Source organism: Arachis stenosperma, chromosome 5 (genome assembly GCF_014773155.1).
Source record: "Arachis stenosperma cultivar V10309 chromosome 5, arast.V10309.gnm1.PFL2, whole genome shotgun sequence".
Taxonomy (NCBI): domain Eukaryota; kingdom Viridiplantae; phylum Streptophyta; class Magnoliopsida; order Fabales; family Fabaceae; genus Arachis; species Arachis stenosperma.
In genome coordinates this window covers 97,726,763-97,739,198 of record NC_080381.1, presented here as the reverse complement: position 1 = coordinate 97,739,198, position 12,436 = coordinate 97,726,763, and the positions used below count along the sequence as shown (strand labels likewise).

General features: G+C 26.4%; 1 protein-coding gene across 1 annotated transcript in view; it reads right to left on the bottom strand.

Moving 5' to 3' along the window:
* Positions 1-3,100: 3,100 nt before the first annotated feature.
* Positions 3,101-12,436, bottom strand: part of LOC130979829 (agamous-like MADS-box protein MADS2) — a 28,985-nt gene continuing 19,649 nt past the window's right edge. The window contains exons 2-8 of the mRNA XM_057903375.1: positions 11,189-11,270; positions 9,762-9,823; positions 9,578-9,677; positions 6,047-6,088; positions 5,366-5,407; positions 4,420-4,550; positions 3,101-3,488 (exon numbers count right to left, since the gene is read on the bottom strand). Of these exons, the coding sequence (XP_057759358.1) occupies positions 3,395-3,488; positions 4,420-4,550; positions 5,366-5,407; positions 6,047-6,088; positions 9,578-9,677; positions 9,762-9,823; positions 11,189-11,270 (553 nt within the window). The 3' untranslated portion in view covers positions 3,101-3,394. The remainder of the gene's footprint in view (positions 3,489-4,419; positions 4,551-5,365; positions 5,408-6,046; positions 6,089-9,577; positions 9,678-9,761; positions 9,824-11,188; positions 11,271-12,436) is intronic.

Genomic DNA, 12,436 nt, shown 5'->3' with positions numbered 1-12,436 from the left:
AGTTTCAATTTCTTTCCAACAAAACTTAGCTAGAAACGAAGAGCTCGACAAGAGCTTTGCGTGGCCGCAAACGGCTCGTCAATTGAAGCACTGTAACTCAATTTATGGTCGCTGGAAGGTGGTTGTGAATAGTGACCAAACCCTCACCTCTCCTCTCTTCTCAATCAGTGCCCCTTTCTTTGTTTTAGGGCAAAAATGAGCTGAAAGCTCATTAAACATACATATATATGTTGGGCCTTGGACCCGGTTTGGGTCCAGTCCAAGCCGTTAGCGTTTTAGGTCCATTTGTGGGTCAAAACCTTTAAGATTAGCGCCCGATTTTCGATTCAAAATTATTTTTTTTCAAAATAATAAATTCAATTTTCAACATCTCATTTTCCAAAATACGCGATACTGGACAAACTAGTACCGGCTTAAGCACCGGTACGTATTTTTATAAAAAAATTTTTGAAATAATACATTTTCCAATTTAAAAATTCATTGAAATCAAATTTCACATTTATATTTTAAAAAGAACATTTCTATATTTTTGAACCGACTCCAGGCAGTTAAAAATTATTATTTTGTTAAAACGGTTATACGTGAAAATTTCAATTCTTACAACTGGCGCGAAGCTCCTCCAGCGACGTCTGTTCGTGGACGGATTGGCGGTGAGCTGGCGGTGAGGGCGACGGTGAAACAGCGTGGCGATGAGGAATGCTCCCCGCGTTCAGCCTCTCTCTCTTTCTCCTGAACTTTGCGCATCTCTCCCTCTTCCCTTCGTCGGCGACGCGACAGCCTTGACAACGCAGTGGTGGTGCGCAACGGTGGCGGTGTGACGGCTGCTTCCTCTCCTTCCTTGGCTCGATCGTCTTCTCCTCTAATATCTCTTAGATCTCGCTCTTTTTTTCATTTATTTGGGTATATGCATTGCAGCTGAGAGGGAAAAAGGGGTGAAATGGCAGTGGGTGAGGTGGTGAGGCGGTGCTGATATGATAAGGGAGTGAAGGTGAGTGTTAGGTTAGGATTAGTGCCAATTAGGGTTTAATTTCGGAATTAGGGTTTGTGTATGAAATTGGGAATTTTGAGTAGTTTAGTAATTTTAATAAAATTAAGGGGTAATAGAGTAATTGAAAACTAATTTTGAATCTAATAATATTATCTATAAAATTATCATTTAATCATCAATTTACAAATTCTTTTAAACTCAATACTCTAATTCAATATTTAGAGATAATCAAATTAATTTTCTTTAAATTATAAAATAGAGCTAAAAATCTAATTATTCAAATTAAAGCATATAAAATCCTTATTATCATTCAATTACTAAAATTTTAAATCATAACTAATAAATTACTTAATTTATATATAAAATCTTTTAAAAATATAATCTTAATTAAATATAATAAATTATAAATAAATTTCTTATTTAATTTTTAAAAATCGGGGTCTTACACTCTTTTCCATTTGCTTTCCCCTTCTCCTCATCACATCGACAACGACGGCTCCCTTCAAAGCAGTGATGACGACGACTTCATGGCAACAAGACGCGACGGTAATGGCAACAAGCCCTAACAGTACGGAGCACTCCTTCATCTCTCCTCCATCGCGTTTTCTTTCTCTCGTGTGCGACAATTTCGATGTCTCTCTCCTCTGACTCTTCTCCTCTCGACGATGGCAACTATAGCAGTAGCGACAAAGCGTGGCAGCGGAGCCTTGGCCAACGTTAACCTACACCTCTTTTTCCTTTCTTCTTCTCTCTGCGTGTGTGTTTATGAGTGAGGGGTGTGTGAGTGTTGTGTGCGGCACTGAGAGTGAGGAGAGTAAGGTGTGGGCGAGTGTGTCTTAGAGTTAGGATTTTGATTTGGGAATTAGGATTAGAATTAGAATATGGTAAAATTAGGAATTTTAGGGTTTGGATAATATAAAAATTTTAATAAAATTAGAGAGTAGAGTAGTAATTGAAAATCAAATATAATTCAACATAATTATTTTTGAAAATACTATTTATTTATAAACTCATCAATTAGTTTCGAGTAGCTAATCTAATTTAAAAATTATAGATAATCTAAGAAAAAAAATTTAGTTCGTAAAATTAAAGCATTAAACCCCAAATCCCAATTATTCAAATTAAACTAACAAATTCTCGTTATTTTTTAATTACTAAAATTTTAAATTTTAAATAAAAAAAATCTACTTATCATAAAAGTTACATAAATTCTAATTAATATTAAACTCAAAGTCTCATATATAACTTTAATTTAATTATTTTTTATAAATAATTTTCTAAAAATAAAATTATAAATAAATATAATAAATCACAAATAAATTATTATTTAATTTTCAAACATTAGAGTCTTATACAAAATACCAGAGTTAAGTGATAAAATTAAACTCTAGCAATTTTGAAACACAAACCTAATGACATTTTACCACGAGAAAGTACAGAAAATTATTTTTTAGTTAGTTAATTTTAGTTAATTTTTTTATTTTTAAAATTCTCATTTTTAAATGATTTAAAATTTATAACTTAAAATTTAGGATTAATAATTTATAATTTTAGAATTTAAAAATTAATTTTAATAAAATAATTTATAATTTTAGAATTTAAAAATTAAGTTTAATAAAATAATTATAATTTTAATTAGAAAAAACAACTCCAGATTGAATAGAATATTAACAATCCTAATAGAGCATGAAAAATATCCATATAGGAGGAGACGATTACAAAATATACATTCTCAATTTAATATTCGATACAACATATTTTTTGGTCACATATTCAATACAATATAATATATGAGAATTTTAACATTATTTTATTTAAATAAATACTAACGTTTGAGTAAATAATAGGAGAAAAAACTGAATATGGTTACAAAATCTAACATATACTTAAATGATAGCATAAAAAACTTTTACAAGGTATATTTCAAATTAAATCCAGATATGTGTAACCATAATCTTTAGTCCATTGAACTAATATTGCACATCAGAATACAATTTTAGAGTTCACTAGCTCCTCATTCACTGTATAAGAAAGGGGAACAAAAGTTTAAACCCAAAAATGGTCTACGTTCTGTATAAAAAAAAAAAAAGAAACGGCAACCACTAGCACTTGTCTACTTTACAACTTAAACATACAAACATATATTTAACCATCAACAAACCCATCATGAGGATTAAATAATCCACATGATTATTATGTATGATGGGTGAAATTTGGGAAGGTTTTATCAAATTCCACAAGGAAACATACATCCCTTATTGGAATATAAACATATAAAATGTAATTGTAAGTTTTATGTTTCATGAGAAGACCTGTATTAAAGCCTATTGTTCTAGGCCATAAAATGTCTAAAAATGTCACTTTTTGCTCCTTAGTATCATGAATCAAATTAGGTCATTCGATCTATTATACTTCCATCCATCCATGCATGAATTCACTAGCATTTTGGGTTGATGTTCCTGCACCACCTCCTGCATCATTTGTCACCGAAGAACCGTATCTATAGAGAGGAAGAAGAAGTTGACAAGTTATCAGCTACTTTGCAAAGCAAAATATTTGTTCTCTTAAAATAAAATTTACCCTATTTTCTATGCACTTACATAGTATTTATTTGAATAATAGACAGATAAAGATAATAGAAATATTTAACATAGAAATACCTAAAGACAATAGCTGCAGAAATTCGTTTACCATAATTTCTATGCACTTGTATAATGTTTGAATGGTATAAAAATAGAGAAAGTAGAAATATGTAAAACAAAATTATAAGAGATAATAGATACAGACAAAAATACAAAAGATAATTGATACAGAAATTCATTCGATTAAAAAGATACACAAAGATAGAAATATAATTTTTGTGCTAAAAATAAAAAATTTTAATATCTTTTATATCTTTTAAAAGTGAAGATAGAAAATATCTACCTTAATTATTGTTTTAAAAACTAAATTGAACCGATAAATTCTGTTAGGTTAAATCAAGAACTAGTTCTTCGAGTTCAAGTAAAAAAATTGATGGTAAAAGTAAAAAAAAATCAAACTCATTAAAAACAGATAAATCAATTAATATTAATTAAATCTCTGACTTCAATTTAATAAGAGTTTCAATTTTCAAAATCTTAGTCTTTGTATTGTAAAAAAAAAAAAAAAAATTCAAATATCGCTTCTGTTTGGTTTTAATGTTAACAAAAGTGTTTTTTTCAAAGACGCGTGTCTATTCCAATTTCTCGTTCCAAACAAAATACAAATACAATTATTTTTATTTATCTCTATCTATATTATCTGAGTGCCTCACATTTCCTATCACATTAATAATGTATATTTGATTGAAATGTTAAGATTTCAATGGATAAATTCAATATGCTCGAAAAATTTCCATCCTATTTACATCACAAATCAAAAAACACCCTTAGAGATAAAAAGAACATTACCCGATTTGTAATGTGCTATTGCATTGTGTTGTCTCATAGTATCCCTCTGATTGCTGAGGGTGTCGGCTGTAGGGAGCATTTTGCTCCCTAGCTTCCCATGTTGGTTGAATCGCCATATTAATTTCCTCCAACTGCATCCATTAAACATGAAAGGTTTTCAGATAAGTCAAGTAATCAATCAAATGGGGTAGCAGAAAATCATGAAATCAGAATACATTGAAATCCCAAAATTAAGATCATCTTTATGTTGTATCAGCTAAGTTTCAGTTTTCCAACTTTTGAAGCAAAATAACAAGAAAATGGTTTTTGTCTTATTTCTTTTCTCCTCCTCTCACCAAGCAGAAAATTCTCTTAGATTATTGTGGTCGCGGTCGCACCTTAAATAATGCAACTGTTATATTGTATTCTTGCCCTAATTAAAGATAATAATATTTCATAAGCAAAAAGGACTAAGGTTGTAACTAACTATGGCCTTACAACAACTTTTTGTTGTTTAAACGATAAATATATATATATATATATATATATATATATATATATATATATATATATATATATATATATATATGAGAATGAATATGAATATCTTCAGAAACAGCAATCCCATAATTAGCAACAGTGTAGATTACTTTTATTGACTATTTGTAACTTTGTTTGCTCTATAATCAACTGCAGACATAACATTTTTGTTTGAGAGCGAGTGTGTCAAATAAGCTAAGATCAAAGAGTAAAAGATAAGAGTTTAGTTGTTATAAAATAAGGATCAATAAACTATTCTTAAAAAATGAGTCGTCATTGAATTTATAATCTCTATTCTACATGAACTCCACTACTTTCATTCAAAGATTACTAAATTCTCACGTTTTCACTTATTCAACCTCTTCATTTTAAGAAAAACATGATCCATATAACATACATGAACAACAGTAGTGTTTTGTCTTGATACCTTGCTCCGGAGGACATTATTTGTTTCCAACAGCATCTCTTCCTATGAATCCATTAAAAACAGAGTTAGCCAGCCTCTACAAGTACATGTTTTATATTAATAAATTAATGCATTATGTGCACACCAAAAATTTATATAGAAATACGTATTTGGTATCTAAAATTTTCTTTTACTATACTACTATATAAATTTGATGTTTTTTTACTAATATGCCATCTTTGTCGAAACTTACCAAAATCAAATATACTATTTGTACACAAAATCAGACAGTGTATATCTAACATAACAACATTATTCTTTTAAAACTAGTTACTCATATGTCACTCTTTCTATATTATTATAATTAATTATAATTAAAAATAAAACAGCAAATTAGTTGCCACCATAACAAAATGGTGAAATTTAGTTAATTAGATGCAAAATGGTGACGTTTTGATAATAAGTTTTGAATATTAGTAGAAAGATCCAAGTTTGATTTTTCATCTGTTGCATACTTGAGTTTTCTATTATAGCAGATTTTAATTTATTTTTGTAATAATTGATTATTTAATTAAAAAATATATTATACATTTTTATAAATATATATAAATGTATAATAAGTTATTTGATGATTGACTCCATCAAGTATTTTTTTGATAATCAACTAAATAGATGATGCACAAAATACAAACAGAATTTTACCTTTCTTTGCAAATCCGAGAGTTGGTCGAGCAAAAGTTGTGTCTGTTGAAAAAAGAACAGTTAACCAACCAAATTTTCTTGGAATCATAATGTAAATCATAAGTTTATGGATCAAGTACTTGAAACAATTATTTACTATGAAAAGCACTGATACTATTGATACTGAACATATATAACGCAAAACACAAGTACAATAAATTTTTAAAATGATAAAACAATATGGAATACACATTCATATTTTCAAAATTCATAAATTATTCAAGGAATTATATATATTACGATACTAATAGTTGTTACCACTAATATTCAAAAAACCAATGTTATTGAATTGGTACCAGGAAAAATACATAGCTTTATCAGTGAATTCATGTAAACATGGTTTGATGCGTACTAGTTTGAGCATTCCATTTCATAGTTCTTTTTATATAGTAGAACATCATAATTAACTTGCGAAATTGGGTCGTCTGCCATTTTTAACCAAGACTTAGAGGAAAAAATCAAATCTACAAATTAAACAAAAAGCACTAGATGAAGCGGATGGGCGGATTCTGATTGATAAGAATATGTGAATGATAGAATTTCTCTGAGTGTAGAATGCATGGATTCTAGCTTTGTTTCTCCTTTTTATAAGGAAAAAAAAAATTTAAGAGCATAGCCCCAAATATTTGACTAGGAGTGTTTATAGTACAGTTTACTAAAATGAAACTCGAGATTTTTTTCAACATAAGAAAAATCATTCAAATTTTAAAAAATATGACATTTAATATTAGGTTATAAAAATGTGATAAATTTAAATTTTCAGGTTCTTTCCATAATTTAAAATATAATAGAATTTAATAGATATAGTGTAAAGTTTTTCACAAACAATAAATATACACATACACTCTTGATATAGTTGTTTCACTTAAAAAGAATTATTAATTAAATATTAGTATTAAAAGTAAATAAAGTTAGATCTAGCAATATGTAAATGTAGAGTTTAAATATTATTATTTTTCTTTTTCATTATATTGTCTACTAGAGATGTATCATCTTTTAAACAATTTTATGTAAATATAGAAGAGGCCAAGAGGGTATTTGTAGCATCTAACTTCATACCTAATTCTATTTACTTTTAACGCCTACTAGTATGTATTTACTTAATAATATCTTTTTAAATGAAACACTACATCTTTGTATTTGTTGTGAAACTAAACACTACATTATGCACAGACACGGACCCAATAAGAAAATAGAGGGGGCACTTGCCCCACAACACATCTTGAAAAAAAAATTAAAATTATAGATAGATATCGAGTTTTATGATAAAAAAAAATTATAAGTATCTTGTTAAATTTGATTTTTGATATAAAAACTGAAAATAAATAAATAAATTAACTCAATAAAAAATAATAAATAGTTATAGTTAACTTTTAATACTGTTAATAATCAAACTGAAATTTAATTTTTAAATATAACAAAAATTATTAGTGTTTATTTTAAAATTAATTAAGATAAAAATACATATTATCTATATATTAATATATCAACATTCTTTACTAAAATAATTTGGTCTAGCCGGGTAATTGTTTTGGTTAAAAAAAATATTTATATTATAAATATTATAATAAATAAAATTTTTCAGATGAATGAAAAATAATAAATAGTTAAATAACTATTTAAAAATACATAAAAAATAAAAATATTTAATTTTAAAAAAATTAATTATAAGTTATTTTTTATTATTCTAGATTAATATATTCTTATTGAATAATTAATTTATTAAAAATTTAAATTTAATTATTATATATATGCATGTTTGTGTATATAATTTTAATTTATTTTTGATAAATATAAATAGTTTTAATTTTAAATTATAAATAATTATACTAAAATTTTATTTTTATACACGTTATTATTAAATTTTTCTGAGTCTGCCGTTAATTATGCATGCCATGTTCTTTGTTTGATTGAGAGAATTAGAATACTACAATATGCATGTCAGGATCTTTGACATTATCTTGGCACAATTTTCAAACATCACATTTTTGTAACACTTTTAAAAAATTTTATTGTTATAATTCATTTTTTATTTTTCTTTATTTAGGTGAATTAACCAAATAAAACTATACTAAATCATTTTAAATAATCTAAAAATGGCACAAAACCACTATTTTACAATGTAAATATTTAACTTTAAAATTAGTTTTAATTTAAAATTACTAGCCAGTTTTAATTTTAAAAATAAATTTAAATCGTTTACTTAAAAAATTAATATATCAAAAAATTAAATAACTTTAATAAGTATATACAAACAACTTGTTTTAAAATCAGGTTTTGTTTAGTGTAAAACTGGACCAAACTACAAATTTAATCTTTAATAAATTAATTTTTAAATTTAAAAAAGAGCTACGGTCATGTTTTTTGACAAATAACATATTATACTCGCCTACCATAGTTAAGATTAGTCTACTATAAGTAAGACAATAATCATATTAAGTGTACACTAAAATTAATAATTTAAATTAGGAGTCACTTAGATAAAAACGTTAAAAATATATTTTTATAAAGATGTTTTTTAATAATTAAAATTTAATACATATAATCGATTAAATTGTATTATTTTTGTCAAGATTAGGCTAGACAAATTGATTTGACCGAAAAATGGTTAATCCAATCTTGAACTGGTCTAAATTAATATTATTTTTTTTATAGAAAATGACTACAATATCCTATTATAAAAAATGACTAAAATACTTCTATTATATATATTAATTTTGAGAATTCTAAATTTTAGTCTTTTATTTTTCTATCGTAGGATTAGGATTTTGAATTTTTAAAATTATATATATATATATATATATATATATATATATATATATATATATATAACAGTATTTTAATCATTCTCTATAGTAAGGGTATTGTAGTTATTTTTTATAAAAGAAATAATATTAATTTAGACCAGTTTAAGGTTTGATTCACCATTTTTTCGGTTAAATCAATGTATAACCTAATTTTGAAAAAAATAACATGATTTAATCGATTATATATGTTAAATTTTAATTACTAAAAAACATCCTTAAAAAAAATATTTTAGATGTCTTTATCTAAGTGACTTCTATTAAAATTAACTATTAATATAAAATACACATAAAAATATAAAATACACATTAAAAATATATTAAATTATATATATATTTATATATAAATACACGATAATTGATTGCAAATAATATTTTTAATAAGAAAATGTCCACTATAATTGGAAATGAGAAACACTATGCATGAAGATGTTCTTTCAGAAACCACATGGTTTCAAATTGCAGGACAACATACACGATGCAGCTTACAGATATGACCGCAATTACAACAATATTGCAAGGTAACTGTAATAACTGCGATAAGTTACTGCTAATTTAACGCATAGAAGGAACTTAAGAATTTCTTATGATGAACCACCCTATTCAGTTTCTGACTTCATCTATTTCAAGCATATATAATAATATCCACGCAAGCAAGAGAGAAGACTCAGATACTAAATTTGCATACCTTGTTAGACCTAATTTGCTTCAACGAAGAGTCAAGCTGACGCTCAAGCCGTTCAAGCTCGTTAACATCTAAGTTATCCAATTCTTCCCCAAGGAGATTTCTACATACATGAAATTAAAATATAATTTATTTTTTCACGTAAAAAAAAAAAAAAAGTCAAATGTCTGCTTTAGCTTGATAATACCTTTGAGTCTTCTGTAGTGCCTCAACTTTTGATTTCAGCTTGAGATACTCTTGATAGCGCCTCTACTCAACAATATATGGACATGTATGTTAGAATTTTCTCTTGACTTGGATAGCTTGTATTTATGGTTATAGAAATGTTATTTGTAACACACACAAAGTGTACATTTACTACCTACTTACTTTTTTTTTTTCTCCTAATATTAATATTAGGAGTGAGATTCGAATTTATCATTTCTAAGTAAATATGAAGAAAATATGTCATTTGAATTATAACTTGTTGGATATTTACTACCTACTTTTGAATACAGCCTAATAAGAATGTATATAATATTAAAGAAATACTACTATTTTATTAAAAAAAAATTATACAACATTAATTGAATTTTTAACTAATATTCTTATCAAATTAATCAAATGAAAAAGAAGGAGTATATATATATCCACATAAAAAAAAGAAGAATAAAACTTAACAAAGATAGTTTGGTACAATTAGTTTAATTTATCTGAAATCAAGATAATCATTCCCTTAATCCATACTTCTATAACGGACACTTATTTGAAACTAAAAGTAATAATTATGAAATGGTTGCAAACACAAAAATGTTATATAAACTACTAATTTTGACAATTATACATCACAGCTCACAACTATATACAATAAATAAATAAGTTTAATTTTAACTTTATTATCTAAGACGCATTATATACATCTCTCTTATTCTCTATAGTTATCCTATCCTGTATAGTTGTTAAAAGCTAGTTGTTTATGCAGCATTTTAAAAATATAAATGAGACTACACGACACAAAATGTAACAGTAAAATCAGAGTGAGTGAGTAACTATTTTCTGATTTGTCGAATAACTATTAAACAGAGGAATGAACTAATCACTAGACCTAGTGATTGAGTGAGTAACTATTTATAGTAATGGTTCATACCAAAGTTCCCAATTAAGGAGTATCCATAAACTTTGTGAAAAGTTATGATTCACGAAGCTTAATCTACCTATGTAGTAGCTGATTTTTGTACTTAAAAAGTAGAGAAAAGGACAAATCGATCATTGACATTTTGGTCTACGGATATTTAAGTTTTTGAGAATTTAAAAATACATCTAAGTCTTTGACTTCTTCAAAATCTGGACATATTGATTCTTGAGTCTAATTTGTTCAATTTTAAAAACTCTCTTACGTGTACATCCCTATCAACCAAGTCAATATAACGGAAGTCACGTTTAATTTTTCTGTTGAGTTGAGTCTGACATACCCAAATAAATATGAAGAATCAATATGTTCAGATTTTAAAAAAAGTTCAAAAATTTAAATGTATTTTTAAATTTTCGAAAATTTAAATGTCTGTAAATTAAAAGGACAAAGACGTATTTGTCATTTTCTCTAAAACGTATAAATTGAATGGAAAACAAGTTCACCTGTGTCTCCATAGCAGGTTGGTGATTTACTTCCAAGGCTCCATAACTGCATTTCTGGTACCGTTCAAGTGTCTTCGCCATGCTGTTCATAACCAATAATAGTACAGTAACTATGTAAGTATAATATATATTTATAATAAACGCAACAAAAACACAAAGTCAAATTAACTATGACTTCCCACACTGAATGAGATCAAATACTTACATGAATCAAACAATATATTATATTTTTGTTTTATCATAAATTAATTATATTCACAATTAAGTAGTTAGCATTTCAATCAATTTTAATACTTTCATTTTGGATGTTTAAAACCATAAAACTATCCTCCATGTAATGTATTTTATTTTTTTGATGCACTTATTTCTAGTTCTATACTGTTTAGTTTGTCAACTCATTCATTATATTGTAATATTATCATCTTTCCTGCATATATGTTAATAAAAAGTGATATTTGTATTATTTTTTGTGTGTATTCTATTTTGTACATTTTATTTTAAAAAAAGAAAAAAATTATCATCAGTGTTTCCATAATTCTAATTCAATGAAGATTATAAGCAAGTCTCTGTCTATCAATGAAGACTAGTTAACTAGTTAATTCATAAAGTATTGCATTAGAAAGCTAAACTCAAAAAACTTTACTGGTTTAATTTTATAAGTTAATTTGAGAGTTTGATAGCGTTATTTATCAGTAAATTTTACTGGTAAATTTTGGTACTTCCTTTCTTATTTTTATTTTTTTCAAATAAATAATAATACCCATCAAAATGCTCCTCTACATTGAGCATCTAACTTAATTGAATTCTACTATTTATATGTTGAGTTCTACTATTTATGTGTCCTTTTAATTCTCACTAATTAACATTGGACAAAGGAATTGATAAGAAACTAAAACCTTGTAACTTGTGGTAGACTCCAACTTTTTCATCTAAATTAGACTTTGTGTGTGAAGTAAACATGCATCTCAAATATATACTCTATTATACAGAAACTCTGTATTTTCATGACTTGTGTCCATACCTCTGACTTTTCATTTAATTACCTTAATTATATTCTTCTACCGAAACTGTATCATTTACCAAAAGCATGCATCATGGTGCAAGGACTTGAGGAACGGATCCACATATGGCTGTATGGGGCAATTGCCCCCTTTGAATTTAAGAGAAAAAAATAATAAGCATATGTGTATATATATTGTTCTGACTTTAATAATGTGTTGGTCCTCATACAAATTATATTTCAAATAT